The sequence below is a fragment of the Aotus nancymaae genome, unplaced genomic scaffold (genome assembly GCF_030222135.1).
Source record: "Aotus nancymaae isolate 86718 unplaced genomic scaffold, 86718_ANA_hifiasm-v0.15.2.pri h1tg000007l, whole genome shotgun sequence".
NCBI lineage: Eukaryota > Metazoa > Chordata > Mammalia > Primates > Aotidae > Aotus > Aotus nancymaae.
This window is the reverse complement of record NW_026988418.1, coordinates 40,339,895-40,356,599: the sequence shown is the minus strand read 5'-3', so window position 1 is coordinate 40,356,599 and position 16,705 is coordinate 40,339,895. Positions and strand designations below refer to the sequence as shown.

The following is a 16,705-nucleotide window of genomic DNA, read 5'->3' as shown; positions in this document are numbered from 1 at the left end:
CAGGTGCATCTTCCTCAAGTTCTTCTTCCCATCTATGATCTCTTTGGAAGTCACGTGTAAAAGGACCTCTGGAAGGAAAGCGCTCAGATTTTAGATTTATTTATTACACCAGCATAGCCTAGTCTATCTTTCCTGCTGCTGACTCTGGAGTCACACAGCTGGATTTGAATCCTAGCTCTTCCTTTTGAATCCTGGCTTTACCTCTTGCCAATGGTGTGACCTTAGGTAAACTGCTTAATTTTTCTGTGCCTCAGATTCCTCATCAGTAAAATTGGGGTAATAATAACATAGTTTTTTAAGGGTAAAATGAGGTAATAAATAGGAAGCAAGTAGACCAGTATTAAAAGCTCTAGAAATGCTGGAAGCGAATGGAAAGAATGTCAAGAGCTGGGGAGTGGTTCACGACAGGAGTCAGCAAACTATGGCCTGCAGGTCAAATCCACCCTGCTGCCTATTTTTATATGGCCTTTCAGCAAGAATAAATTTTACATTTTTAAATGGTGAAAATAAATGACGTGAAAGTTATATGGAATTTAAATTTCAGTATCAACAAATAAAGTTTTACTGCAACAAAGCCACATTCATTATTGACATATTGTTATGGTTACTTTTGCACAATGATGGCAAAGTTTGAGTAGTTGTCAGAGACCATATGGGCCCACAAAGCCTAAAATACTTATGCTACCTGGCCCCTTCAGAAAAAGTGTAGTGATCCCTACATTTACAGTGTCAAATGCAGCAAAGGTCAAGAAAGATAACTAAAAAGGGTTAACTGGAATTGGCAAAAGATTACTAGTGACCTTGTTAACAGCTTTACTGGAGTGGGGAAAGTGGAGAAAAAATTTTGGTGCCAGGCAAATCAAAGTTTGATTCCTGACACTAAAATCTGCTAGCTTTATGGTCTTGGGAAGTCAGTTAACTTTTGTGAGCTTCAATTTCCTTGTCTATAAGTTAGGGATTAACAGAGCTTACTTCGTGAGTTATTGTAAGGATCAGCAATAATGCATGTAAACCGTAAAACACATTTCTGCTTTAGAGTAGGTGCTAAATAAATGCAAGTTCTTGTTTCATTTAATCTGCTACAAACAAAATTATTCCTTTATAGGAATTGCATTTTCACTTTTTAATTTTTTTAAAAAATATTTTCTCTGGTCTTTCCAGCAAAAACTAGAAAGCCTGCTGGACAAATTCTAAAAGAGCTGTAACACTACATTTTCACTTTTAATATTTTATGTTTCTCTTCCATCTTCTGCTGGTTTATGTTATATTTTAAGTCATTGCTCGAATTTCACCTCTTTAATGAGGGCATACCATTTAATACGAAGATCCTGATTAATACATTAAGTAATCTGTTCCAACGCCAGCATTCCTAACCCCCTTACCCTGTTCTACTTTCTTTTCTCATAGTTTATCACCTTTGACAATCTAGAGAACTGACTAATTTACTATGTTTATTGTTTACCCTCTGTCTTCCCCAGTCTGATACAGTTAAAGAAATGGGGCTCCACACCCCCAACAACTAGAAAGAACAGAAAAATCTGAAAGAAATCATAATATAAGAATATTCAAAATTTTAAGTCATTGCTCAATTTTCACCTTTTTACAAGAGCCTTTGCTTGTTTTACATAATTATATATTCCAAGTACCTAAAAAGAAACTGGCACACAGTAGGTATCTAATTAATACCTGAATGACTAAATGAAAAACGAATAGATGAGGATTTAAAAAAATCCTGCTCAGGACTGGATATGTTCCTTGCATCTTGGGACTGGGACTTGTCTTTTTCATCTCTGCAAAATTCTCAACTCTTATCTGTTAAAATACAACCTTACCTCCATCCCCTCCATTCTCTCATTCTGGAATTCCTTTTAGAATATGTTGAACCAATCATGCTATCCTCAATGTCTCCTAAGTTCTTTCTTATATTTGACAACTATTTAGCTGCTCTGTGTTTTATTCTACAGCAATTTCCTCTACTCTATTATTAAGTCCCTTTTTAGCTGCATCTAGTCTACTATTCAACCATTAATTGAATTTCTATTTCAATGACAATATTTTTGTATGTGCCTACAATGCCTGTTTCTTTCCTTTTTCTTTCTTCCTTTCCATTTGTTCATGTATTTGTTTCTGGCTTCGAATCTTCCCTTTCAATATTTTGAATATCCTTATACTATGATTTCTTTCAGATTTTTCTGTGCTTTCTAGTTGTTGGGGGTGTGGAGCCTCCATTTCTTTAACTAGCTGGCTTCCTTGTTGTGGATCATTTCTTTGTGCTGTCTGTAATTTTTGATTGTAAGTGGTGGTTTTGCATTAGCCTCTGCTGGGGTCTTAGGGGTCAGCAACTGAAAAGGCTCCCAATACATATCACTGAATGGCCTGTCTTTAGAGGGTAGGATGGGAGGCAGTACATTGTGGCAGGGGCAGTACAACCTCTTTCTTTTGTAAATTGTCCAGTCTTGGGTATGCCAGAGAATGTGCCCTAAGTTCACAACCCCACTGTGAAACCATTTATGTAACGTTGGGTAAATTACTCTTCCAGTCCTATTTTTTTTGTCTGTGCTATAGAGACAATAATTCCTACTTTCTAGAGATGTTGTGAAGAATTGGTGAGTTAATATAAGAAACTTGGCACGATGTTTTACATGTAGTAAGTGCTTAATAGATGTTAAAAAATACTATAAACATGTGGTAGCTATTATAGCACTTGCCAACATCATCTCCTTGCTGTGTGCTATAAGGAAAGAACTTAATACTCAAGAAAATAGCTTCTGAATATGTATGAAATATACAGCCAGCCATTACATGTGGATAATGATCATATCTGTTTGCTTTATTTGTGATGAATATTAGTTAAAGATGGAGACAAAAGCTCCCTCAGGAACATGTTCACTAGGCTTTTAGCCATTGCTAAGGAGCGCTGATGAGAGGCGGAAGAAAGTTTTGGACATTTTCCTTTTTCAAAAATAAAGCCTAATTAGGGAGTTGGATCATTTGCCAACTATTTTGGTTCATTAAAACACAGCAGCAGACAGAGTTCTTCTGTTGAGAGGAAAATGACCCAGATAAATGTCTTCAGTTTTATTCAGAGAGAAAATATACTTACCTTCGTGGCTATGCATTCCTTGGTCATCACTCCCTTCCACAGGTTAGTGATACGGTGTGGCTCTGTGTCCCCACCCAAATCTCATCTTGTACCTCCCAAAACTCCCATATGTTGTGGGAAGGACCTGGTGGGAGATGACTGCATCATGGGGGCTATTTCCTGTGCTGTTCTGATAGTGAATGGGTCTCACAAGATCTGATGGTTTTAAAATCGAGAGTTTCCCTGCACAAGCTCTCCCTTTGCCTGCTGCCATCCATATAAGACATGACTTGCTCCTCCTTGCCTTCTGCCATGATTGTGAGGCCTCCCCAGTCATGTGGAACTGTGAGTTCTCCATTAAACCTCTTTTTTTTTTGTAAATTGCCCAGTCTCAGGTATGTCTTTATCAGCAGCGTGAAAATGGACTGATAGAGTTAGCAATAAAATAGCAGAGCTCAGAACCTGTAGCAGATGCTTAGTAAATATTACTAGTTCATTAGTGGAAAGGGATAGAGACACAGGCAAATTCTTGGGCAAGAGAACCTCACTTCTATCCCATGTTAACTTTCAACCACAAAGTTTTCCTTAATTCACTGCTGTTTTGGATCTTTGGATGAGTGAGTGCCAAAGAGCCAAACTTAGTGAATAAAAGCTGTAGACTACTGTAATTTATCATGTAATATGTTATTACATATACATTTTCACAAAATGAGTATATATTTTACAAAATGAGTTTTTATAATTCAAATTTTCATAAAACATTTATAAATGTTCAACTTAAAAACATTTAAATAGAGTACTATTTTTAGATTTTAATTACCTGATCTTCATAATCAGATCCTGTATCGATGATCTCTCCAGTGTCCAATATCATCGAAGGATCAAGGTCACTTGAACCTAAAATTAGGAAAGAAAAGACTAGTGGATGGAGGTTGTCAGTGTACGTTTTTAAAGCAAACAATCTCTCACTAGATTCCCATATTTTCCTATGTTACATTAAAATTCAGAAACATTTCTGTACTCTTCTCATCTGCCAGGTACAATGTTTTGCTGGAGATTGAAAGTGCAGTGACTCTGGATACTGTCTGCACCCTTAAGAAGAAGAAAATATTGTGAGGGAGAATAATTTGTCAATAAGAGGTTATTATTAAAGGTTCAGCAACCCAAGAGAGTGAGCTACTAATACTGACTAGTAGTGGAGGTGATGGTGGAGTTAGGATCCTTCACAAAGATCTATGATCCTGAACTTTGAATACAGGTCATCAGGAGGGGGAGCAGTTTCAGGATTTGCAATAATAACAGAGGTAGAATGTAGGGTCCAGCCCTACGGGGTCCTGTGAGCCCATCCCTGCTGGTGTGGAGATGAGAAACTGTGAAAATAAAGACACAAGACACAGAGATAGAGAAAAGAAAGTTTGGGCCCAGGGGTCCACTGCCAACCAAAACTCAGAGTCCGGCAGTGGCCTGGAGTGCCTGGACACTCTGACTTTTACTGAGTACAAAACAGGAGGAAGCGTAGGTAGGGAGAGGTAATGGTGGTCAGTGATAGAGTCAGGTAAATCTCATGTCTTGGAGACAGGGGCTCAGGATTTTCAAGAAGCCGAGGCGAGGAGGAAACCTAAGGCATCATCACGTTTTTCATACTTGTCAAGAAATAACAAGGTCACTAAGATTTATGTTACAATTACTAATTCTTATCTTTTAAGAAAGAGAGGAACCAGGTACAGAAGCAGAACATGAAAGTAGACATGGAACGCGACCGCTGAAGCACAGCATCACAGAGACAATTAAGCCCCCAGATGTCTATGGGCCTCCCTGACAGCTGCCAGGCCTACCACAAGAGCTTGGAAGAGCGGCGTTTTCTCCTAACTCCCTCAAGGAAGGAGACATCTCGGCCATCTCGGACGTCTCCTTCCCTAGCTGGCTAAACAGCGGGCGCTTTCACAGTGCTGGTGCTGCCGCACAGCCGAGGCGTCCTCCAGCAGCCCTTATGCGGGCGTGACAGAGGACTTAGAGCATCTTGCCTTAGGGTCCCCTCTTTTTCCAATGCCACCTCAGTCCCATACTTCTTGACCTGAGACATATGAGTAAGATGAAAGATTATATGATATGTGTACATATTTATGATTACATGTCAATAACTATGTGATTATTTATGATTATATATAGGAATAACTATGCAACTATATTTCTAATTCTTTTCTAATTCTATATTTATATGAGAGCAGACTGAGGCCTCGGCTCCTGTGGGGTTTCCCCCGCACAGTAGAAGGAACACCATGAGCAAAGTACAGAGTGGGAGGAGAGTAAGGGGTTTCCAGAAATAGGAAGGGCTGAGTTTGCTTACTCCATGAAAACTCTAGTTTTTCCTCAAGCCTTCGGGTCGCCTTAGTTGCTGAAGGTGAGAAAAATCAGGTTAACTTAATAGAGATTATTTCCCTTAGGTACTACAGGTTTCATTAAATCACTTACCCATGAATCCCCAAGGCTCAGACTTAAACTGGTAATTTTTACAATGAGACTTCTGAAGCACAACTGATTCATCATTCTCATTTAATAACTCTTTCCTGCTAGGAAATATATATCATCTAACTAGCCAGAAAGACTGAATTCAGTGCTGCCCATAAAATATTATATATCCTGTGAAAAAGCAATCCATCCTATATTTCACTGTAAACTTGGCCTTGGCAAATAATTCTTAGTCAAAATATACAATGAGTAATGCATAATGAAGATGAATTTTTTAAAAACGTCAAGCATCTCAAACATTTCTCACATATAGACCTGTCCCTGATGTTGCTTTCATATTTTCTTTCAAAATGAGTTGGGGTATGTCCTCACACAGTCTTTTCTTATCTTTTCTTTTTTCCCTTTCTCTTCTCATCATTGTCCCTGTTGTCTTCTGACTTGACAAATAGCCATTAGCAAGTTGATTAAGTTCTAAGCAGTAAAACCAGTGTTCACTGTGTTTATATCTTTACTTTTTTTTTTAAAGAATGATAAAGTTTTTCAAAATGGACATATTAAACTGTGAAACCATTTTGGAAAAGTAATCACAGAGTTGCCACAAAGAGTTGCATAAGTGTGTTCGGAACAATCCTGGGTGATGCTAGTCACATCGCCAGCACAGCCCTTGCCAGACCACTGTTCAGAAGGTGGATGCTAGACTACAGTTGGCAAGACTACACACCATGCTATTAGCAGAGATCAGAGGGGAGAGGTGGGAAGCTTTAGTTTACATATATAATTTTAAATTAATGGGATTATATATAATTTTTCTACCTTTGTACTTTTGGTATTTGTTTCAAATAAAGAATTTTGTAAGGTACGTCTTGAGGCCAAAATACTTGACTGTGTTAAAGCGCAGTTTGAAGGTGAGTTTGCACTTCTGTTGTGTGGCAGTAAGTATCAGAAACAAAAATATATATATTTTTCCATTATAAGATAATAGACATTTTAGAACTGTCAGGTTGGTACAAAAGAAATTGTGGTTTTTGCCATGACTTTCAATGTCTATTTCACAGGATCCCACTTCTCATTTTAGAAAAGAGGAAAATGAGATGCAGAAAAGTTAAAAAAAAAAAAATCTTGGGCTAGGTCATGTAGAAAGTGCCTGAGACCAAAGGCAGAACCAGTAGCTCCTACTTCTCTTTCTAACAACCATGCTGACTCCAAATTCTAAGCAGGGGCAATCTATATGGGTTTACTCAGACTCTCTTTCACTGCAGTGCTCTACAGGAAAGAACCTGGGGAAGCATACTGCCAAGTCCATGTGCTGAGAAAATGAGGAACAGTTAGTGGTTGATGATCACACAGGTCACAGGGGTGGCTGTGGAAATGGAACAATCAGAAGTGGAATTAAGGAGTCTCATTCAAGCTGGTAACAATCAATGCTCCTTTCTAGGAAGCTGCTATTGACAGCATCATTAAAGATAACACAAATTTTACTTACTTTCATTACCTCCACAATATGATGATCATCTGTCACTGACTAGTGGAAGTTATGATAGCTACTTGGATTCAAATGATACCCTCGCTTCACCTGTATTTAGAGTGATTCATGTGGAGTGAGTACTCTGATTTGAACATGAAATCTTCTTAAACATACAGCTGCTTTTTAGTACCTGTGTCCTACTTATTTTGTTTAGTTAGAAACTGTTCTTTCAGTTGTTTTCAAAAAGGACCACATGAAGTGCTCTTAAACAACTCAATTAATGGATATTACATGTTAACATTTGAAAACAGAGCAAGATAATTGAAAAACTATCTTCAGCAATGGAAGAATAAAAGACCTTTGTTTAAAAGAAAGAGTGATTGGATTTCCTAATAAAATGCTTTTTTTTTTGATGGAGTCTTGCTCTGTCTAAATAAAATGCTCTTAGGAATTTTATTGTATCATTAGGGATGAAATTTCTTGAAACATTGTTGCTCTTGGCAACAGTATTAATATATGATAGGAGGCAACAGACAAAGGATATCATTATCAGCTTGGATAATGATTGAATGGCTTTCATTTTCATTTAGCATTGGTTTCTTGGTTTGCCGAAAATGGGACCTTTAATCATAGTCTAAGGTTTGACACACAAAATAGAGAGGAAAATATAGACAAATGTATACATTACTGCCTTCTTTCGTTGGATAATTTAACACATAAAACAACTGTAATGATCTTGTTACTCAAAAAAGACAGCAAAATTAGGATGTTATGAAAAGGGGATAGTATGGCTTTCATTTCCCCCTATTTTGAATTTTTCAATTTCTTTTCAGATTTAAAAATATTCTTTCTATAGATAACAGAGAAAGGTATGAACTGAAATACAGAACCCCACAAAAAAACACCCAGTGCTACTAGTTTTAGATGCTGAATGGCCTTTTAGAATATTATTTTCAGGTTGGCTCCTTAAATTTAAGTGGGAAGCTGATACAAATTGGCTTTGGAGGTACCAGAGGCTAACCATATTACTTTCTGGGACAAGGTTACAGATGTTTTTCCTCCTAGTGGATCTTTAAGTCAAAGTTTTAGGAAAATCCTCCTCCCACTTTGAGTACCCAATAAAAATACTCTTAGAATTGCCGGGCTTCCTGAGTAGGGAAGGGTGTCTGTAAATAAAACTCTTCCAACCCTTAAACTGCCCCCTCTGAGGAAAGCAGTTTCTCCCTTGTCCTGTCTCATACAGGGTAGCTTACAGTTTAATTTTCATTAAACTGTAAACGTTTAATTTACAGTTTCATTAAAATTAAACTGTAAGGGTTGTTTCATCTCTGAATCTAAGAACAAAACTTAGAAGGTATATGTGTTCAATGTGTATGTACCAAATGACTGAAAATGAAAGTCATTTCACTTTACCTTTACAGTTCTTGCTCATTGATCCACGCTACAAATATTAAATGTCTCCTATAAGTGCCTGCCCTGTATTAAGCACTGAGAATCGAGCTTGAATTCCACCGGCATGGAAAGTGTTCATTACAATGTGTAGGAAGAGCACTGTATTTACTTGGAAAAATATTCTGACAGTATTTGGGACTAGAACTCTTTGAGGGGTCTGGGTGTTGGTGGGCTGCTCTGGGTGAGAAGGGGAAGCAGGAGTTTTTCAGTTACTCCAGGACAGGGTTGGGGGAGGGAGGGAGGCAGAGAGGGAGAAGAGAGCAGAAGTAGACCCAGGAAAAGGGGGAAAGTTGTATTGTGTAAGATGTGGTTTCTCCCCATGAATGCTCAAATCCTCTGCAAAGACATGAACTCACAGATAGCCTTTTCAATGTGACAGCCACATGCTTTGCACACAAAAACCGTTTATTCTTCAGAACAACCCCATGGGGTAGCTGCTATTATTATCCCCTCTTTATAGATAAAGGAATGGAGGCCCAGAGCAGCTGAGTGATGCAGCGAGACGGCTTTGCTAGAAGTGTTGGTGGAGGGCTCCATTGAGAAGGAGATACTGCAGACAGAACTTGAGGGAGTTAAGGGTCAGAGCAATGGTAATCCTAAGAAAAGGCCTGATATACCTATGGGTCACAGGGTGCTATTCAAGGGCCTAATCTAGTCTGGGGTGGGGTCTGAAAAAGTCTCCTTGAGAAAGTCACCACGTTTACCCTGAGGCACAAAGTAGAATCTGGCCAGGTGCAGGATGGGGCTCTATGGAGTTGGGAGAGTAGAGAGAAGCAAAAGAGGAGAGGTGTTTTCTAAGCAGACAGAAGAGCAGGTGGAAACTGCCTGAGGCAGGAAGGTACTGAGGTATTAGGGAACTGGGGGGAGCTGGTGCCAGTGATGTGGAGGAGGTGATGTTGTAGTAACAGGACCACTGCAGGAGAGCAAAGCATTTGGAGCTTTCTTTCATGCTAAGGGTACTGGTGGCCAGCCTACAGGAGTCATGGAAGGTTTTGTTTTGTTTTCACAGAAAGGCAGGATGATTAGAGCTGCATTTTGTGAGGATCCCCAAGGCAGCCGGAGATTCAGGACAGACAAGAAAGGCCAGGGATGAGGAATGACAAAGCGTTTGGTGAATGCAGTGGGAACAGAGACAAAGGTTTGGATTTCCAAGGTGCCCCTGGGGAATGATGATCAGTGTGGAGTGTGCGGGCAAGAACATTTCTGCCTGGCTCCCTGGAGAAAGGTCAAGGTGAGAGAAAGAGAATTGGATGCCATTCATAGGAGGCGATATGGGAGCTGTGGGGCAGCTGAGATTCTGCAGAAAGAGAATTCAGAGAGAAAAGAATAGCGGAGGGACCAAACCTGGAGGCTGACAATTCACAGAGTAGAGGCCATGAATATGACTTATTTATTGGGTGAGTCATCAACATTTATAAGCCAGGAGATTTCACCATTGTTCCTTAACAGGGAGAGTATCCTGGAGTTACACGGTGGCTGGCTCCTGTAGGGGAGGCAGCATTTACTTCTAGTGTACTGCACTTTATTCACCAAGGGCTGTTTTAGAGAAAACAGATTTATTGTAAGGCTGAAGCAGAAACCAGCTTTCAGGGGGTCTCAGGAGGGGAAGAGTTAGTGGGAGTTGAGGCTGTAAGCACAGAGTCTTCTGTTTACAAGCTCAGAGGTATAGAGAGGAGAAAGTAGATAACCTGGAAGCCACTGCTAAGGCTCAGGCACTATGCACTTTACCAAGGGGGCTTTAAGAGAATGAGGACACAGCACCCGTCCTTGGGTAGTTTCCTATTAGTGCAGAAACCAGCACAGTTGCATCACTGCAGGGTAAGGCTCTCTAATGAAGGAACACCACTAGCGAGCCACAAAGTCCTGGGCATCCTAAAGAAGGGGTGGCTTCAATCAGCGCCCCCACCCCACTGTATTAGCAAACTGAGGATATCTAGCAGTTAAATATTTGTTGTTAGAGGTAGTCACCTCTAAAGCATCTTCTATAGAAAATATTAAGTTGAAAAGCACAGGAGTCATAGTATTTTTCAGAGCAGCAATAGTCATGCTTCACAATCTTACACGATTCTCAGTATTTCATCTTTCTTGCAATAGGCCAACTTTTTATAAATCTCACCAGAAAATTAGGCGGATGAGTTTACATCAGTTATCTGCATTCTGTGGGTCTGCCCAGAAAGACTATCGCCTTACCCTTGTAATTTTGCCTTTCTTTGAAGCTGCTCTTAGGTGGCTTCAAATAGTGATTTAAAATGTTAAGTGTTTAACCTTTTTTCTTTACAGCCCCACGCTTTTGGTCTTTACCCTGTGAGATCATTACTCAGAAGAAAGAAGGTCAAGACTGAGAATAAGATTGGAGAGACATCCAGATGGAACTGATGTTGAAGGCACATGTGACAACGAGTTGACTCAGGATCAGGGTAAGGAGAGAATGAGAGGAGGGTCAGGACAGAACCGTGAGTACTGCCTCCATTAGGGAGTGTGATTACTCTACATCAGCGTCCAAAGTCAAAAGTCCGTGAGTACTGCCTCCATTAGGGAGTGTGATTACTCTATATCAGCGTCCAAAGTCAAAAGTCTGTGAGTACTGCCTCCATTAGGGAGTGTGATTACTCTACATCAGCGTCCAAAGTCAAAGCTCAGGCAAGAGCACTTAGGAAGAAAAGGGGGAGGGTCACCCAGGAGCTGTGTGTTGGGATGCGAGTGGCTACCAGATTGGAGGGGATGCCTTTTCCAGGCAACGAGGGAGAAACCTATCCTATGAGTTAGGGGGTCCTGAAGATATTGTAAATTTTAATTGTTACACAAAGTATGGGTTTAGATATTTTTCTTTTATAGTAACATAGGCCCTATGTTACATTGTGACTACCTGCTAATTTACATGTGCAATGACTGGAAGAAAAGCAGCAACCATAAGGAACAGATTTATAGCCCTTCCTCTCTGTTTTGTTTTGTACTTTTATTTTTACACCAGAAAGTATGAGACTTTGAGAATGGTGTCATCCTTAAACCTTGTGTGGCATTTTGTTGAGCTTCATCCATTAATACAAAGTCCCAGACATTTGGCAGGTGATCACGGTGTACTGTTGTCTAAAGGACACAGTGACTTACCTGCTGCAGCCTCTTTGTTTGGAAATAACTTGTTGTCAACTGCCATGCTGATGTCATAGAACACCTCATCCTCATCACGGTCAGCATCAAACTGGGGGAAATGAGGACAGACAAGTTTGGAATGTGAGAATACACAAATTAGTTAATTCAAGAATATAATGAGCATCCATCACACAACTGTATCTCTAATGAAGCAGAACAACAGGAATTAAAGCATTTGAGTCTTTAATCAGACATTCAGAGGGTTTTAAGCCCAGACCTCCTATTGAACAGAGAAGAGTATTAGGGGGTAAATGTACAGTCACTTATGGTTTAAAAAAATGTGTAATATTTTCTTAATTTATGGAGCACATTTTAGAAAAAATAACTGAAATTTACCTTGTGGCTTTCTGACTTCATTTTCCTAATTTGAAAAATATGAAAATATATAGTTCTTAAACAGTAAGAGGAAAGATGTTCTAACCTTATTGTTAAAAACACACACACACACACACAAAGAGGCTGGGTGCAGTGACTCACACCTGTAATCCTAGCACTTTGGGAGGCTGAGGCAGGTGGATTGCTTGAGGCTAGGAGTTCAAGACCAGCCTGGCCAATATGGCTAAACCCCATCTCTACTAAAAATACAAAAAAATTAGCTGGGCATGGTGGCACATGCCTGTAGTATCAGCTATCTGGGAGACAGAGGCCCAAGAATCACTTGAACCTGGGAGGCAGAAGTTGTAGTGAGCCAAGATGGCACTGCTGAACTCCAGCCTGGGGGACAGACTGAGACTCTGTCTCCAAAAACAACACCACCACCACCTCCAAAACAAATTTCAGATACTATACTAGATACAATATTATAGATGCAGTCTACAGATTCTATAGATTTAGATGTAACAAAAATTATAGATTTAAATATTTATTTTACCATTCTCTAAAATTTACATTTTAAATATTTTAAAATGTTATATTTACAAATTCTCTATTTTCCAAGTTTTTCAGTGGTTTGTTAATACATTTTTGTCTCTTTAGTTTTTAAAAATAGCTTTACTATGACAAAAACAAGCAATGGGGTAAAGACTTCCTATTCAATAAATGGTGCTGGGATAACTGGCTAGCCATATGCAGAAGACTGAAGCTGAATCCCTTCCTCACATCATATATAAAAATGAACTCAAGATGAATTACAGACTTAGATGTAAAACCCAAAACTATAAAATTACTGGAAGACAACCTAGGCAATACTATCCTGGACATAGGAACAAGCAAAGATTTCATGACAAAGATACCAAAAACAATTGCAACAACAGCAAAAATTGACAAGTGGCATCTAATTAAACTTGAGAGCTTCTGCACTGAAAAATAAACTACCAACAAATAGAGAACCTACAGAATGGGAGAAAATATTTGCAAACTATGCATCTGACAAAGGTCTATCATCCAGCATCTTACAAAGAACTTGAATTTACAAGAGTAAAACACACACCCCCATTAAAAATTGGAAAAAGGACATGAGCAGACATGTCTCAAAAGAAGACACACATGCAGCCAACAAGCATATGAAAGAAAGCTCAATATCACTGATCATTAGAGAAATGCAAATCAAAATCACAATGAGATACCATCTCACACCAGTCAGAATGACTATTATTAAAAAGTAAAAAAATAACAGATGCTGGTGAGGTTGTGGAGAAAAGGGAATACTTATACACTGTTGGTAGGAGTGTAAATTAGTTCAACCATTGTGGAAAGCAGTATGGCAATTCCTCAAAGAGTAAAAGCAGAACTATCATTTGACCCAGCAATCCCATTACTGGGTGTATACCCGGAGAAGTATAAATCGTTCTCCCATAAAGACACATGCACGTGAACGTTCATTGCAGCACTATTCACAATAGTAAAGACATAAAATCAACCTAAATGCCAATCAATGACAGATTGGAAAAAGAAAATGTGGTACATATACACCACAGAATACTATGCAGCCATAAAAAGGAATAAAATCACGTCTTTTGTGGGAACATGGATGGAACTGGAGGTCATTATTCTTAGCGAACTAATGCAGGAACAGAAAACCAAATGCCACATGTCCTCACTTCTAAGTAGGAGCTAAATGATAAGAACTTATGAACACAAATAAGGACACAACGGACACTGGGGTTTACTTGAGCGGGGATGGGGGAAGAGAGGCAGAGAAGCAGAAAAGGCAGCTATTGGGTACTGGGTTTAATACCTGAGTGATGAAATAATATGTACAGCAAACCCCAGTGATATGTGTTTACCTATGTAACAAACCTTTACACGTGCCCCCAAACAAAAAATTAAAATTAAAAAAAAGAAAAAAAGAGATAAAATCACAAACAAAACTAAAAATAGCTTTACTGAGTTCTAAGTGATGTACAATGAACTGCACATATTTAAAGTATGGTGATTATAACTTTTAAAAATTAACAAGTGGAATTTAATTAAACTAAAGAGCTTTTGCATAGCAAAAGAAACTGTCAACAGCATAAACATACAATCGACAGAATGAGAGAATATATTTACAAACTACGCATCCCACAAAGGTCTAATATCCAGAATTTATAAGAAACTTAAAACAATTCAACAAGCAAAAAAAAAAAAAAAAACCCATTTCAAAGTGGGCAAAAGACATAAATGCTTCTCAGAAAAAGACTCATGAGTGGCCAAAAAACATGAAAAAATGCTCCACATCACTAATCATCAGAGAAATGCAAATCAAAACCACAATGAGATACCATCTCACACCAGTCAGAAGGCAATTATTAAAAAGTCAAAAAAAGATAGATGCTGGAGAGGCTACAGAGAAAAGGAAACATTTTTACTGTTTGTGTTAGTATAAATTAGTTCAGTCATTGTGGAAAGCAGTTTGGAGATTTCTCAAAGAACTTAAAACAGAACTACCATTTGACCCAGGAATTCCATTATTGTGTATATATATCCAAAGAAAATAAATCATTCTACCAAAAAGACAAATGCACTCATATGTTCAATTACAGCACTATTCACAATAGCAAAGACATGGAATCAACCTGGGTCCCCATGGTAGACTGGATAAAGAAAATGTGGTCCATATACACCATGGAATAAGACACAGCCATAAAAAAGAATGAAATCACGTCCTTTGCAGCAACATGGAAGCATCTAGAGGCCACTATACTAAGTGAAGTAGCATAGGAACAGAAAACCAAATACCACATGTTCTCACTTATAAGTGGAAGCTAAACACTGGGTACACAGGGAGATGAAGATGGGAACAACAGACACTGGGACTACTAGAGAGTGAAGGGAAAGAGGGGGACAAGGTCTGAAAAGCTACCTATTGGGTGCTGTATTCACTACTTGGGTGATGGGGTCAATCATACTCTAAACCTCAGCAGCATGCAACATACCCAGGTAACAAATCTGCACATGTACCCTCAAATCAAAATAAAAGTTGAAATTATATTTAGAAAAACAAATAAGTTTTGACATATGTATACACCCATGAAACCATCATAAAAATAAAAATAGTTAACATACCCATCACCCCCAAGCACTCCTCATGCCCCTTTGGATACCTTCTCCTCTCCTCAGGTAACCATTTTATCTGCTTTCTGTAACTACAGATTATTTTGCATTTTCTAGATTTTACATAAAATAATACAGTATGCAATCTTTTTTTGCCTGGGTTCTTTCACTCAGCACTATTATTTTGAGATTCATTAATGTTGTTATATCCATAGTTCATTCCTTTTCATTACTCATTAGTGTTCCATTGTGTAGATATATTGTTAAGCCCATCCTAGATAGCTTTCATCTCAGACATTGTAGTTTTCAACTCTAAATGTTTGACTTGAGCCTTTAAAAAAATTTCCATGTCTCTATTTAAGCTTTTGAACATCTGAAATATAATTACAGTTACTTTTAATGTCTTTCTCTGTTGATTCTAACATTTGTGTCAGTTCTGAGTCAGTTTCAGTTGATTTTTTTACCTCATTATGGGTATATTTTCCTGTTTCTTTGTATGCCTGGTAATTTTTTTACCAGATGCTAGACACTGACAATTTGACCTTGTTGGGTGCTGGATATTTTAGTATTTCTATAAATATTCTGGAATGTAGTTTAGTTACTTGGAAACAATTTCATCTTTCAGGTCTTGCTTCTAAGATTTGTTAGGTTGGATCAGAGCAATGTTTAGTTTAGGGCTAATTATTCCCCACTGTTGAGCAAAGCCTCTCCCCAGCGTTTTGTGAATTATGAAGTTTTCCAGTCTATCTGAAGGACACTGGCACTATTCCAAGCCTGGTGTGAGCACCAGGTACTGTTTCCTCTAATCTTTTTGGATGTTTTTTTCTCAGCATCAGGCAATTTCCCCATGTGGATGCAGAAGAGCTGGGATTTGAACTTGGGATGACTGACACTTTCCATCCTACCAGGTGGTATAAGATCATTGTACTAAGACAAAGGCAGCCATTCTACTCCGGTAAGTGTTTTTTCTAAAAGCAAGGGGAAAAAACCAGGCAGTCACTAAAACAGATACAAGGTGGCCGCTGAATATCTGATTAGGCCCTCTGCATATTTCCAGAGTTATCTGTGCATCTCTCTCATCTCTGATACTTTTGTCCTGCAAACTCTAGCCACTTTGATTTCTTGGACTCTCAGCTCCATCTCCTCAACTCATGGAATCCACCAGTCTCCAAAGGGTTTCGTTTTTCCTGCACTGTCGCCTGGAAACATCTCCAGGCTCTGCAGGACTCACTGCATTTGTTTCCCTTCTACCAGGGACCACTTCATTGCTTGATGTCCAGTTTCTTGAACACTGTTTCCTTAAGAAGGTTTTCTTCTGTTTATTTATTTATTTCATGTGGGAAAGAAAAATCCAGTCTTTTTCATTCCAACTTGGTAAGAGGTGGAAGTCTCAACACTGTAGCTTCTACTCTTTTTTTTTTTTTTTTTTTTTTTTGAGATAGAGTCTCGCTCTGTGGGCCAGGCTGGAGTGCAGTGGCATGATTTCAGCTCGCTGCAACCTCCGTCTCCTGAGCTCAAGCAATTCTCCTGCCTCAGCCTTCCAAGTAGGTGGGATTACAGATATGTGCCACCACGCCCGGCTGCCCAGCTAATTTTTGTATTTTTAGTAGAGA

The 16,705-nt window shown here is 38.9% G+C and overlaps 1 protein-coding gene and 1 non-coding gene across 4 annotated transcripts in view; both read right to left on the bottom strand.

Annotated features, from left to right (window-relative positions):
- AK5 (adenylate kinase 5) overlaps positions 1-16,705 on the bottom strand; it is a 312,660-nt gene that overhangs the window by 161,674 nt on the left and 134,281 nt on the right. For all 3 annotated transcript variants that reach the window (XM_012442778.2, XM_064372526.1, XM_064372527.1), the window contains exons 7-8: positions 11,577-11,667; positions 3,903-3,979 (exon numbers count right to left, since the gene is read on the bottom strand). In XM_012442778.2, coding sequence (XP_012298201.2) covers positions 3,903-3,979; positions 11,577-11,667 — 168 coding nt within the window. The remainder of the gene's footprint in view (positions 1-3,902; positions 3,980-11,576; positions 11,668-16,705) is intronic.
- On the bottom strand, positions 1,149-1,210 carry LOC135273494 (U7 small nuclear RNA). The gene has a single exon (XR_010341284.1). It is a non-coding gene; the product is annotated as a U7 small nuclear RNA (small nuclear RNA).